Raw genomic sequence first — 14,145 nt, 5'->3', positions numbered from 1 at the left:
CAGTTTGATTAAACACTTTGTATTCACATTTGGCTTGGAAAAAGTATATGATTCTTTTGAATAGCAGATTCAAACTTGGAGATGAGAAAGCTGATAAACTTCATCCTTAAAACAACTGGGGGTGAAATCTTGTCTCTGTTTAAATCTGGCAACATTCCAGTAATTTCAAGTGAAGCTATTCGCCTCTACTACTTTACATCCTAAGGGCTCTGTAAATTGTTGCATAAACATTATGTAGTTATACAATGAAAAAAAACACTCCCATTTGTCTTTAGAAAAGGGAAAATCTTCACCTAAGGTAAAATCTTTGTTGCCGGATTTCTGAGGGAGAAGCTGACAAAGGTAATCCAGCAGTGATGGAATATTCTGGGATTAATTAGACATGTCCTAGATACACACGAGAGAGTATCAGAGCTGACCTAAATGTTGGGAGGAACAGTGCCTCTATCTCCTGCTTTCTTCAAATCAGCCCTGACACCAAAGACTTAGCAGGGCAAGTTTGGAGAGACTGTTTGGATATACACCTGAAAGAGAGGCAAATTGTTGCATTCATTTTCACTCATAAGTCCACTTATTTAAATCTAAAATGTTTTGAAGACATGTCCGCTTCTGTATTTAGTCAGTAAGAAGTCATCCAGGTTTTTCCAGCCGTTAGCCAACAGTCTACAAAAGTCCTACTGTAAATCACCATACTTTAATTGAATATGAATTTTTCCTATCATTTCTTCTTTGTCCCAAAGCACCATTTGGAGGAAAAAGAAAGAAACAATAAATTACACAGATACTGTGTTCATTTTGGGATATATACAAATGTCAGAGTTGTTGATAGTAAATCAGGAACGAAATAAACCTCACTTCAGCCTAAGGTTTACAGGAGCAGCTTTCATTACTCAAAAGATCAGTGAATAGGAATTAACAGTAAATCAGTGATTCTTCAGTTTAATTTGAAATAATGTTAATTGGATTCATCTTCTGCTCTATAAATATGCTTTTCAAGTTGAAACAAGTAATTTTTTTTAAGGACAAAACTGTAAATCAACCTTTTCCCACTTACTCTGTAAACTCTAACATCTAAACCTAAGAGATATCCCTGATTTGATCAAACTACTCAGAACAAAGATTTAGTTAAGCCAGAGTAAAAATAGAAGTACAGTCTAGAGATCTGCTTCTTGCTAATTGCACAAACTGGGAATTTAGAAAGGTTTTTAATTTGACTACTCAGCCAACTAGTTTTTAGTTCATTGCAATTTGTCTTGAATTCACCCCAGCAGCCAAGCCCCACACAGCCACTCACTCACTTCCCCATCAGTGGGATCAGGGAGAGAATCAGAATGGTAAAAGCCAGAAAACTCATGAACAAAATAATAAAAAGATAAAAAACAGTTTAAGAGGGAAAGCAAAGGCCAAGCATGCAAGCAAAGCAAAACAAGGAATGAATTCACTGCTTCCCATGGGCAGGCAGATGTTCAGCCATCTCCAGGAGAGCAGGGCCCCATCACATCTAATGGGACTTGGGAAGACAAACACCATCACTGCAAACGTGCCTCCCTTTCTCCCTCTTCCCCCACTTTATATACTGAGCATGATGTTATATGGTCTGGAGGTCAGTTTGGGTCACCTGTCCTGGCTGTGTCTCCTCCCCAGCATGGCAGGATGAAAAGCAGAAAAGGTCTTGGCTCTGTGCAAGCCCTGCTCAGCAATAACAAAAACATCTCCACATTATCAGCCCTGTGTTCAGCCCAAACCCAAAACACAGCCCATGCCAGCCACTGGGAAGAAAATTTACTCCCCAGCCAAAACCAGCACACTGGTATATATTAGAAAAAGGGAGGTGAGTGGCAGTGAGCTGAGTGAGCTAGAAACCTGCAGTATTTGAAGATGGATGAGGTCCTGCCATTATCACTCTTACTTGTCATGGGTGACTGAAAAGCAGTGGAGTTTGGCTTGCCAAGATGATGACTTTATTACAATTCTTCACTTTCATTTCAATGTCTTTTTGACATGTCTAATAATTTTTTCTCTAAAGTTGGTTGGGTTTGGGGTTTTTTGGAGAGTTTGGTTTGTTTGGGATTGTTTGAGGTTTTTGCAGGGGGACGTTTTTGTTGGTGGGTTTTTTGTTTGTTTCTTTTTTCTTTTTTGGTTGAGCTCTCAGTTTGGGAAAAATATGGAAAACATACTTAAAAATTGAAAGAATTATCTACATTGATACCTGAGCTAAAGATATAAAAGTTAGAAATAATTTAATTCATACCAAGTAGGTATATCTGTCTGGAGCTTTGAACCTGAGAAAAGGGAAAACTTCCCCAGAGTTCTGCACTACATGGTGTACTAAAGCTCTTATGAAATCTATTTCATTATGATTATATTTAGTAGAAGCCTTGAATGTGTGCAGTGTTATGACACAACAGCTGCTATTGCCTGTAATTCCCACAAAACATGCCTTTTATAACAGGACTATTTCATTGAATTACTAATCAATACAACTTGGTGTCAGACGATACATAATAGATATAATCTACGGTTGGAGAATTTCTCTCCAAAAGGCGGCTTACTAAGAAAAGAGGCTGCTCAGCCTTGTGGTGTTTGTTTCCAACCACCAATAACATCAAACTCACAGTTTATAAAATCTGCAAAGAATTAAGAAAGCTCGGAGCTTCAAAAGAAGAATTCATTGCATTTCAAAAGCAATGCTTTTATGATTCACTGCTACTAAGATCCTTCACTTCCAGTTACCAATTTGTGATATGTGTCACAAACTTTATATGGCTAACAGCAGTAGTCTTGCTATCATTCTCTGTTGCAGACAGAATTCCCATTCCCCAGGACCCCAGTTTGAAAATCAGTCTGGCAGAACTCTACAGTGTTATTCAGTGTATAAATCTATCTACTGGCCTGATCTTTTCCAGTAATTATTCATGGACCTTTTATGCACTTATGTAAAATGAGGCAGGCCACTCTTTCTGAAATGGTGACTAAGATAAGGAACAAAAAACATATCCTGGTTTTAGCATCTAATAACTGTTGTACATCCACACTTTTGCATTTAATCAATTTTGAATGTCTTTTTTTATTTGCCTGTGAAACTTTATAAGGCTTTATCTTGTGCAAATTTGACATGTTGACTTTATTTATCTGTTTTAATGCTTTACAAATGCTTCGTATCTTCAGCAGTTAGGTTTTGTTTAATTTTGAACAACATGGCAGAATATATCCTGAAAAGATTTGTATTAAACTTATTGAAGGTTTGTAGCTGATAAATGATGAATTTATAATACTCAAGTTGCCAGTTATTTGGTAAACTGTTAACAGTTTATCGCTAAATAACAAAATTCCTAAGAAATACAAAAATCTAATTAATCTATAGGTGTAAAGTTTTCCCTTTTTCCTCTCCAAGTGACTGTTGTTCTTGTTCAGACTGACAATTTCATCAAATTAACTCCACTAAAAGTCTTTTTGAAAAATAACACAACATCTGAAATTGTGGGTGTTTACAACATTCATTTTTTTCAGCATAACAGAAATTGCAGCAACCTATTTCAATTTTCTCTGCTCTAGATTCAGGAAATGATGCAAGTTTAATTTCTGTTTGAAATGTTCAGAAATACGGCACCTTGGAAAAGGAGATTTTCCAGACCTGAGACTGGTCTGAGTATATGACTACTCATATTTTGTCTGGCTCAAAATACAGGTAAGTTTTTCTGAAAAGTAATTTTAAATATATATATATTAATTTTTAAATGGAAAAACCATGCTCAGAATCATTCAATTTCTTCCCATACTTAAATGAAACGCCCACATAACAGACCATCCCATCCACTCTTTTAATGAGATCTAAATCTGTCAAGGATTGTCAAAACTCATCAGTGTGGATATTTTTAGGACTTGTAGGTGCAAAAGAACTTAATTTTTTCTAGACAAAAGCAGTATTAATAATACAACATAGTTCATAAACATTGACTGGTACTCATTATCAGAAAGGGCAGCTGGAAAAAAAATTATTTTACATTCCAATCTTCAGGACATTGGTAGAATCCAGACCAGTACAATAAATAATGAGCTTGCTTACTGTTGCTGTGTGGGAAAAGAGAAGAGGAGCTGGAGGTGATACTGCAGGAATAAAACAGACTAAGTAGGCATGACAGGAGTATGGGGGCTAAATGTAATGACAGGAACTTCATAACACATTCTTCATAAAAGTGACAGGAAAAGCAAAGGAGGCGAACAGCACTCTGCCAAAAGCATCTATTCAAATGCTGAAATAGTGAAGGATAATTTTTGGTGGGACATGCATGGCTAAACTGCTGGCTTAAAAAATGAGGGATAATTGAGAATTACAGGAAGAATGGTACTAAAGACTGGAGATCATGAGCACAAAACAGTGAAGATTAAGCAATCATAGTCTAAGTTGCAAAAGCATATATTAAGTACTCCCTAGAGGCACTTGTTTGATTGAAGTACTTTTAAAACAATCTCAAAAATTTGGAAGAATTTAAAATCCTTTATTTCAGTTCCTTTTTGTCAACTCTGAGATTAAATATACACACACTGTAAATATTTAGGGCATAACTTTATATTCATCATAATGTATGCCAAACCGTAACCTTTGGATGATTCCTAGCAGTGACCACCTCATTAATCCAGAATCTCTCCTCAAATCCTTCAGTGCTGCAGGTGATGTCAGAAGGGAGCATGAGCTTAAAATAGAGTAAGGGAGATCTGGTCAGGCATCTTCAGCCACACATGAGTTCCTACCTTCTCAGGTGAAAACTAGGGAAGGTGTGTCTTGGATTCCACCAGGACATGCCAAGACTCTGATATGCAGTACTAATAAATCTGCTGTAGGGCTAAGACACTGCACAAGATTTCTGTAAGTGTCAATGGCCAGCTCACCTTAGATGCAAAGGAACAGTGCAGAAAACAGCAAAGGCTTTGTTCAGAGATGACCATCTAAATGCAAGGTCAGGATGGGAAAGGAGATTACATGGAGCTGGAAGGTTTCACTAGAGCAAAGGTGTTGCTTGTGTTTAGAGTATTCTATTTAGGAAGGCAAGTTACTTTCTGCCAGCTGGCATTTTCCAGCACTTTCTTTAATCAAAGCATGACCAGGTTTGCTGTTACATGAAGCCTAGAGTATATCATGTAGGGAAATACTGCACTTGATGAAGTGCTGGTAGTTATATCTGGAAACATCTAAGGAAAGTGTAACTGTTTGAGGTCTAGAACCCATTTGTCATGGTTTAACCCCAGCTGGCAGCTAAGCACCACACCACCCCTCACGCACTCACCCCCAGTAGGATGTGGGCGAGAACTGGAAGGGCAAAAGTACAAAAAGTTTTGGGTTGAAATAAAGATATTTAAATAAGTAAAGGAAAAGCCATGCACACAAGCAAAGGAAAAGAAGAAACTCATTCATTCCTTCCCATAGGCAGGTGCGGGTTCAGCCATCTCCAAGAAATCTGGGCTTCATCACACCTAATGATGACTTGGGAAGACAAACATCACTCCAAATGTCCCCCTCCATTCCTTCTTCTTCTTCTTTCACTTTATATACTGACCATGGTGCCCTATGGTCTGGAACATCCCCTGGGTCAGTGGGGGACAGCTGTCCCAGCTGTGTCCTCTCCAAATTCCTCATGTACCCCCAGCCTCCTGTCTGGCAGGACAGGGTGAGGAGCAGAAAAGGCCTTGATTCTGGGCAAGCCCTGTGCATCAACAACCAAAACATCCTGGTGTTATCCTTTCCAGCCCAAAACCAAAATGTGGTCCCATACCAACTACTCTGAAGATAAACTCCACCCCAGCCAAAACCAGCACACCATTGCTAATTTCAAAGATTTAATTTCAAACCTATTTACACGACAAAAAAAAAAAAATAGTTGTGTTTGTGCTCTCTGCACTAAGTAGAAGGAAAATTTGGTCTCTGAAGAGCAGATTTTACAAAGATTGTCTATGTGTTGATAGAAGACAACTCTCAAACGAGCAAAATGTGAGGTTTTATGTAGAGTGAAGCCCTCATAGCAACCTGTTGTACAATGGAACTTCGTAACACATGATTTTCACCTTGAGAGGTACAAAAGTCTGTAGGAATTTCCTTGCAGACATTGTGTTCTGAACAAGCAGAGTCGTTTTTTGTGGCCAGATATTCAGGACAAGAGTTAAGGGGTAGATCCACATCCAGATGCTTCTCCTATGTGAACAACTGCATGAGGTTTTGACACTGGTTAGTGACCCTGCTCCCAACACCATCCCCCAAATCCCCAGCAATAAGGCAACTGCGTGGCTTAGGGGATTGGTAATTGGATACCTCACCTCCAGGTCATCCTAGGTCTCTGGTTCAAGAGCAGCAAGGCTTTGTAATGACTTAAATGCCATTGCCTGTTTATTTGGAGTCATACATGGAGAAGTGAACATATGATTTCTATGTGACAAGCAGTAGGTGTCCACATACAGATACAAACATTGTGACAGTTGCCAGCCTGTTTGAAACATTTGAATGACTAAATATCAGTCTAACAGAGATTTGAATAATTCCCTAATAACAGATTTGTGTTTGGCTTTAATACTGTTTTTATAGTAAAAGCATCATGGTTTATCTTTATTTATATATTATGTACTTCTTTTACTTTTATATATACTTATGTTTTTATATATACATTTATATTTACTTACATTTTGTCACTAAGTGGGACTAAAGCTTATGTTTAACCCTCCATCTTTTTCTCTCCAGGTTGTAAAAGACTTTGAAAAGTGGTTTTGAATAGTACTGGAGGCAATCCAAAGCCAAATTTAATTTGAATTTTCTGCCTTAGCTGATACAAATTCAACAAGAGTGAAAATATATTCTATAGGTCTTCTTAGGCACTTTACTACATAGGAGGAACTGTAAGTGCTTCTTAACTGTAAGAATTACAGTTCTTAATTCTTAACGGTAAGAATTTGAAACTTCAGCACATCCTTAACAAGGATACAACTGAAATAAAACACTTCCAAGGTCAGTATTAACCTAATACTTCTGGAATCAGACTGCATGGCCTGAGCGTGAGAAGAGAAAAAGGTAGATGATGCTTGCTGTTGAGGAATCAGGGCAGGAAGCTATAATGGTCAAAGAGAAGCATGACGCCTTCTCCAATCTGCTGTCATTGGTGGCCCCGGCAGAGAGAGGGGCTGGCTGGCATGAACACGGGTCCATTGGCCCGTACTGCCTCCCAGTGGGCATCAGCTACTTCTCTTTCAGGAAAAAAAACAAAGCAGGGGGGTTTTAAATTCCTGGTACAGAAGCCATTGTCCTCGGATAGCTAATGGGGGCGTTCACTGACAGCGAGACTTCGGGTATGTAAAACCAAAATGACAAAGCTCTTCATCATCTTCCAAGGGTGTAGCTCTCTGTGAAATCACAGATGCTCTGTCCCCACCACTCTCAGCTCTGAGAAGCAGCAGCAGAGCAGTAACACATCCCATGGCTGTACCCTCCATGCAGTGCTAAAACTAACTTTATTTTTCTTCCTGCTTTATTGAGTGTGCTGAGAGCAACAGCACAGAGCATTAAAAAGGGATGCCAAAAATGACGAATGAAACAACATGAGAAAAGAGCATTGTTTGCTGCTGTAAGGTCTCCACTGAAGACTGCAGGAAAAGTTGGGGAGATGCTTCTATACTTCTTTGACAGCCTATCAGCCTTCCCAGTTTACAGCCCAATTTGCCTTTTCCTTCTTGGTTCAGCAAGCCAGGGGATCTGTTCAGACCTGGGCACCTCAACTCTATGTGTTTCCCATCCAAAAAATCCTAAAAGTCGCTCCCAGCCCTATGCAGATGTTGCTATCTACCTGAAAACAGTCACCTAAATTTTTGTGTTGGGATATACGTGTGGCTGCTGCAGCTGCAGACAGGGAGAGGGCTTTGAGGAAAACGGTTCTGTGCACCTGTGGAAGTCACAGGACTGTGCAAACACTTGTAAGGATTAGAGCTGTTGCTCATGCCTTAAACACTGCATTTGTCTATGTCTCATACCTTACAGAATAGAGAAGGAAAAAAAAAAGACAGACACGGTGCTATAGCACAAGTTATATGAATAAACAAATACTTCTGTGGCTAGGTGTGTCAAACTACAAAGATCACTTAGGTGTGGGCAGTTCTTTCCTCCAGAGTTATCCTGTTCAAGGTGTAATATCCTGTTTGGTTTCTGCAGTCCTTATCATTGAAAGTTCAAGATCCATGGATCCGATACCCTCCCGGTGCACATAAGAAATAGAATGAAAAAACAACGGAGCAAGGGGATAGTGCTGAATACAGAGAAAAAAACAAAAATAGTATATTACATTGGAAGCACTCTGGTTTTTGGAGAGCTTACATTACCAGGTTTCTGTGCGTGTGTATGTGCACGTGTGGCATTCCTTCAAAGGAGGAAATAGGATGCCTAACTTTTAGTGCAGAAAATTAGTAACAAAATAACACACAAGGTGTGGGGCTGATAGCATCTCTGTAATCTTGTACTTAATCTGCTATCCCAAAGAAAAAATCTGTTGACTTTCCAGGTCTACTCTGCCCAGGCTGCACACAACAATTAATGGGCCTGCGTTACCGTAAGCCTATACGACAGCCCCTGAAGTTAAACGTTTGCACCTTAATTTTTACAAATCGGTGCCCAAGCAGCGCTGCCCACCCAGCCGGGAAAGCCGAAACGCCAGTCGAGCTGTCCCAGGGCTCCCCCTTTCCCGGAGGGCTGCCGGGCGGCTGGCCGCAGCCGCGGTCCGGGCGGGAGCAGGTGCACGGGAGCGCACGGCGCCGAGCCGGGGCGGGGGCAGGAGCGAGCGGCGCCCCGGGGCGAGGCGCTCCCGCCCCGGTGCGGGGCGGCCACGTGGAACCGCGCGGCTCCCGCGGCAGCCACTTCCTGCTCCGCATCACCCCGGCCGCTGCGCCCGGCGGGGAGACAAGCCCGCAGCCTACCGGGGCGGTGCGGGGGAGGGAGAAAAAAAGAGGGGGGAGGAAGGAAAAAAAAAAAGTTTGTACGTGCGGCGGCGAGAGGACAGCCTCCGCAGGCGGGCGGCTGCCGGAGAGCAGCGGCGGCCGGGGGAGGCGGGGGAGCGGCGGCGGGGCCGTGCCGCGCGGTGCCGCGGGGGGCGGAAGGCGGCCGGTGCGCGGGGCCGGGCGCTGCTGCGCGGCGGCGGGAGGCAGAGGGCGGGCGGGAGGATGCGGCTGAAGCTGGGCTTCCTGCTGCGCGCCGTGCTGCTGGCGGGCAGCTTCTTGGGGCTGCTGCTGCTCTGGTCCTCGCTGTCGCCCCGCGCCGAGGAGCCGGATCTCCCGGGACGGACGCGGGTGAGTGCGCGGCCGGGGCGGGCGCGCCGGAGCGGGTGGTGGGGCCGCCGCCCGGGATGTGACCGGCGGCGGCCGCGGGCGGGCGGGGGGCGGCTGCCCGGGCTGCGGCCTGCGGAGCCTTGCAGGCCCGAGAGGGGAGCGCGGAGTGGCGGGGCCGGCCCCATCCGGCCCCCGGAGCCGGCGTCCCTGCCCGGGCGGCGGGACCCGGGGGCGCCGTGTTCCGAGGGGGCCCAGGCGGCCGAGCCCGGCCGCGGTCCGGTCCGCCCCGCCCGGCTCGGAGCCGCCGCAGCCCCCCCGCCCGCCGGGATTGCGCCGCCGGTGCCCGCCGCCGGCGCGGTGCTGCGGGCAGCGTCCCGCCGGGCCCTTCCGTCCCCGGGACCTGCCTGCCGCCGGTTCTGGGCACCCGAAACGCGTGGGATCGGCTTCCCTTTGGGGGTTCTCCATCCCTAAATAACCGCGCCGCTATCCCCTCCGTAAGTGTCCCGCAAAGGTCCCCCAGAGCTCCGACAAAGGGTGCAGGTGTTCCCTCGCCAACTCACCTAGCTGCCGCGGGTCGGCTTCCCGACGCTTTGCTGGCCAAAGGGCAGGTTTGGCCAAGAAGCAGCAGATCAGGTAATTAATTTAAGAGCAAGGCTCGGAAAGCCAAAAGGCGCTGGATTTACCCAGCTGGTGGTGCAGGTCTCCCATGCCCAAATGGTGGGAGCACAGGTGATAGGCGAGACGCGCAGAGCTTCAAATAACTCCCAGAAATGCTTCAGAAGGTCAGACGAACAAATCTACAGTACGAGTCTTGCCATAGCCTTGTATTAAGTGAAAATAATCTGACCCTTTGACACCAGGGTCTTAAAAGGAGTCAAAGTAATTCTTCCGTTTTCACCAGATGTTTTAGAGCTCAGGAACATAACTGGACTTAAGGAGATCTGCTTGAAGTAAGATTAGCCAAGATTAAAATAATCTTGGTAAAGTCATAAAATTTTCCAGTGATTATCTTAAGGAATATTTTATTATGTGTTCACTAATGATCTTGAACCTCTCTAATGGGCTGCTTCAGATAATTGTGTAAGGCAAGTGAGTTGACATAACTCTTGTTTTTGAGAACTGGAAATGACTTTGGACTCCTTCAGCAGATGCTCTGTCTTCTGAAGCTCTTACAGTTTGTTTTGCTGTGTCTTGGCAGTTACAGCTGAGATAATAGGCCATGGTGGGTTTTTTTTTTGAAGATAAGCAGTTTATTAAGTGGTGAAATTTCTGTAATCTGTCCTTCTAGACAGAACGTGGGATTTTCTGCATGTGGAAAAATTTTTGGGAATTGTAGGGAAGGGATTTATTTGTATACCTCTGAAGAAAATGTGAGGCAGTAGACATTTTGCATGAAAACCAGCCAATTTCCTTTTCCTGCTCAGGAAAGCAGTGTGAACAGACATTTGAAGGGACAATCTCAGGGGAAAAAAAATTGTGGTTGCATTGCTGTGTAGGGCAGTGACCATCTTCAGATGCTTATTCTGGTGTGACCACTGAAATATTGTAGCCCAGTGTGCATGTGTCCTTTCTCATGAGCCTAAAGGCTTTCGTTCAGAGACTTTTGAGCTGAACCCTTGTATCCACTTCCATTTACGTGTGAGGTCTAATTCAGAAGTCTTTTTTAGCTGGTTTATGTACCAGTAAAGGAATTGCAAGAGTGTTTACTGTCCTACCCCTGATAAAGCAGCATTGTCTTGATTACCTGGTCCTGACCTGAGGAGGAAATATCCATGACAGCCATCTCAGGAAATAATTCAGTCTTTGTTGAGAACAAATACAATTATATTAAGTAAACACTGTCAAAGTTGAAGTCTAAACAGACTATCTGATTAATTAGCTAGATCAGCTGTTCACTTGCCTTTGTGATATATATGAGAGTAACACATGCTGCTTCATAATTTTCTGTGGAACATTATTATTATTATTACTGAATTCATGTTTTGGGTTGGAGAGCTTTCCACCTCAGAAGCTGCTCAGGTAAGGGATATGAGTTATGAAACAGTAATGACTGTGTTTCCAACTAGCAGTGTTCTGGCATATTACTGGGAAGCTGTCGGAGCCCAGGAATATGTCCAGAGGTTGGGACCTGCATACCCTGCATTGTGTTAGGAGATGCTGAGCTGACCCCCTGAGCTGAGCTTGGAGCGTGCTCACCTGGGAACAGCGTGTGCCTTGGTACAGCTTCAGCATAAGGGAAGTAGGAGTTAATCCTAACTGCTTCTCAGAAATGCAGTGGTGTGCTCTTTGTCGTAAAAACGTGTGTGTTTGCTCTGTTGTCACTTACCCAAAAGTTTGTTAAGCTAAAGATGACAGATAAATCTTCCCGTACAACACCCTCCTCCCTTTTCTTGCACTAAAAGCTCTAACCAACAAATATGAAATTCCTTGTCAGACAGTACCAGCTTAAAATAGAATTTAATTTTTTTTTTAGCTAACTTCAGGCAGTATCCTTTTCCTCTCTGCAGTATAACCCTAGGCACTTTTTAATAACACCAAAGCATTAAAGATGCAAAGACGAAAAGATATGCTGTGTTGTTCTTTTTTATGTTTATAGCCTTCAAAGTTTTCCTGCCCATAGCAGCAGACAATAGGAAACACAGAAAACCTTTTAGTGTAATAAATATGTACCTTTAAAAATTATTCTTTCAAATATTGTGGAGTTTTTTAACTGATTTAAAAATTTTCAGAGGTCTTTTGGAAAGGAAAAATTATTAATATACAGAGAGTTTTCAAAACAAAACTGAAAGTGGAGAAGTAGGAAGGAAATGAGAACAAAACAATATAGCAGTATTACAGATAGTTGGAGATAGTGCCTTTCTTTCAATAGAAGACTCACTGATGTATATGCAGAAGTTGGGAGGACAAAACTGTTCCCTGGGTAACCTCACTTGGAACTTCCTCCAATAATCCATTTGAGGAAAACATGCTTGTGGGATTTGGAGTGACAGATGAAGTATTCGTTTGCATTGTCAGAAATATATAAAGACAAACTAACTCTGATCCTTAAGAACTTTCAGTTTCCAATCTAAATCAAATTGAAACAATGAAAATATATCAAGGTCTGTTCTCAGAGTCTTAAGTGCACATCTGCTTTTGTGTAAGTAAGGATACCTGCTATCTGATAGTAGAGATTGCAAGGCTGTGAGAAAAAATTAGGTGGAATCATTTAATTGATTACTATGTTGTGTCTTTTGGGTGCTTTCTGATACCTTCTAGTCTTCGGGATCAAGGGGTCACAGTTTCTGGAGCCAGCAGGAAATGATTGTGATCACAGGATATGCTGAGTTGGAAGGGACCCATTAGGATCATCAATTCCAGCTCCTGGCCCTGTGCAGGACACCTCAGGAGTCGCACCATGTGCCAATCACACCACTGAGGCCATTCATGGTAACAAGATTGCTGTAGGGATCCCAGCTACAGTATTTGTTGTTCTCCAGCGAGATGTGTTACTAATGATCAGCCTCAGAGGTACAGCCTTAAAGCTGCTGTTGTCAAGGAGTAGGTAGTACAGCAAGCAGAACCAATGGGCTGAAACAGTAAAGAAAGATTCGTTACTGAAAAGTTGAAAGCTTGTTTACAGGAGTAAATGTACTGTAGGTCAACTTTAACTCTCCAAATCTGACCAATTACAAATGAGCCTATTCATTTGTCTATATGAAGGACAGTAAGGAAGAGTGTCCACTGTGTTCCTAGGGTCCAGAGGGAGATTAGCAAGGTAGTAAAAATTTTGCTGGAAGTGTATTCCTGACCTTGCACAAGGAAGAAATGTAGCAATGAAACTGCTAAACCCACAAAATAAATTCCATACTCTGTCCTGTTCACAGATGTAATGAGGAGAACTTCCTGAAAATTTGGCATAGGCTGCTTGGCCTGCTCTTGGAACCTGGTGCTTCAGATTTGAAGCATTACAGTAAATTCAGCATTTTCCATAGCCACTACACCTGAGCCACCAATGGACCTGCCATATATTGAAGGCATTTAATTTTGTGTCTGTAAGTGACATGATTTTACTGGGATTTTGTTTAGGTCTTATTTGTTTACCAGTAGTTCTCAGACTTTCTGGACTGTGTTGCAAGGGTTTTTTCAAAGTGTGCATGAGTATTTGGACAACAACTGTCCCCTTCAACCTACCAGCCCTGCAAGTGTGCACATCTCGGGTACCAGATGTGCTTAACAGGAGCTTGTGAGGTCAGTCTCCCACCCTGAGATATTTGCACTCCCATTTCCCTGCTAGGACACCCAACTGTCCTTGCTGCCAGATGTCACAGCAGCCACGCCTGAGTGAGGGAAGAGTGGTTGCCCTTGGACAGGGAGAGGAGGCTTTGCTGAGTGCCCTGGTCAGGTGACAATTCTAGTACATCCCTCTAGTTCAGGAAACCAGATGATGATCTTGCAGCTGGGGCTGTGGGCCTTCACCAACTGCCAAGTTTAAACATTACAATTCCCACATGGCCAATAGAAAGTGGAGAATTTATGATGTGGAGGCAGAAGCTTTAGAAAAATAAGAAGAAATAAAAGCTGAATGGACATTTTTCTGAGCTTTCTGGTGACACCTCTTCTCCCCCACTTTAACAACTGCTAATATCCTGTATACCTTGGCTTGATTGTCACTGAAATCTTAATGACAAGTTGCAGACTGAACTTGAAGTGTTATTGTGGTTTAAATTAGATTCTTTGTGTGGAAATCCCAGAGGAAATTGTTCACTTTCCCTTAAGGAGTAAGTGTGCTTAGAACAGAAACTGAGACACAGGAATTTGCAGTTGATATCATTACTGAGGAAAGGCAGGAATTGAAATAAGATGAAAAATCTG

At 43.0% G+C, this 14,145-nt stretch overlaps 1 protein-coding gene across 2 annotated transcripts in view; it reads left to right on the top strand.

The window, feature by feature from the left end:
• The first annotated feature begins 9,186 nt into the window (after positions 1-9,186).
• The window catches only part of GALNT7 (polypeptide N-acetylgalactosaminyltransferase 7), a 70,347-nt gene continuing 65,388 nt past the window's right edge, over positions 9,187-14,145 (top strand). For both annotated transcript variants that reach the window (XM_021552666.2, XM_021552588.2), the window contains exon 1: positions 9,187-9,312. In XM_021552666.2, the coding sequence (XP_021408341.1) occupies positions 9,187-9,312 (126 nt within the window). The remainder of the gene's footprint in view (positions 9,313-14,145) is intronic.

The sequence above is a fragment of the Lonchura striata genome, chromosome 4 (genome assembly GCF_046129695.1).
Source record: "Lonchura striata isolate bLonStr1 chromosome 4, bLonStr1.mat, whole genome shotgun sequence".
Classification (NCBI taxonomy): domain Eukaryota; kingdom Metazoa; phylum Chordata; class Aves; order Passeriformes; family Estrildidae; genus Lonchura; species Lonchura striata.
Note: the sequence above shows the minus strand (reverse complement) of the source record. Positions and strands in the feature narration are given on the sequence as shown.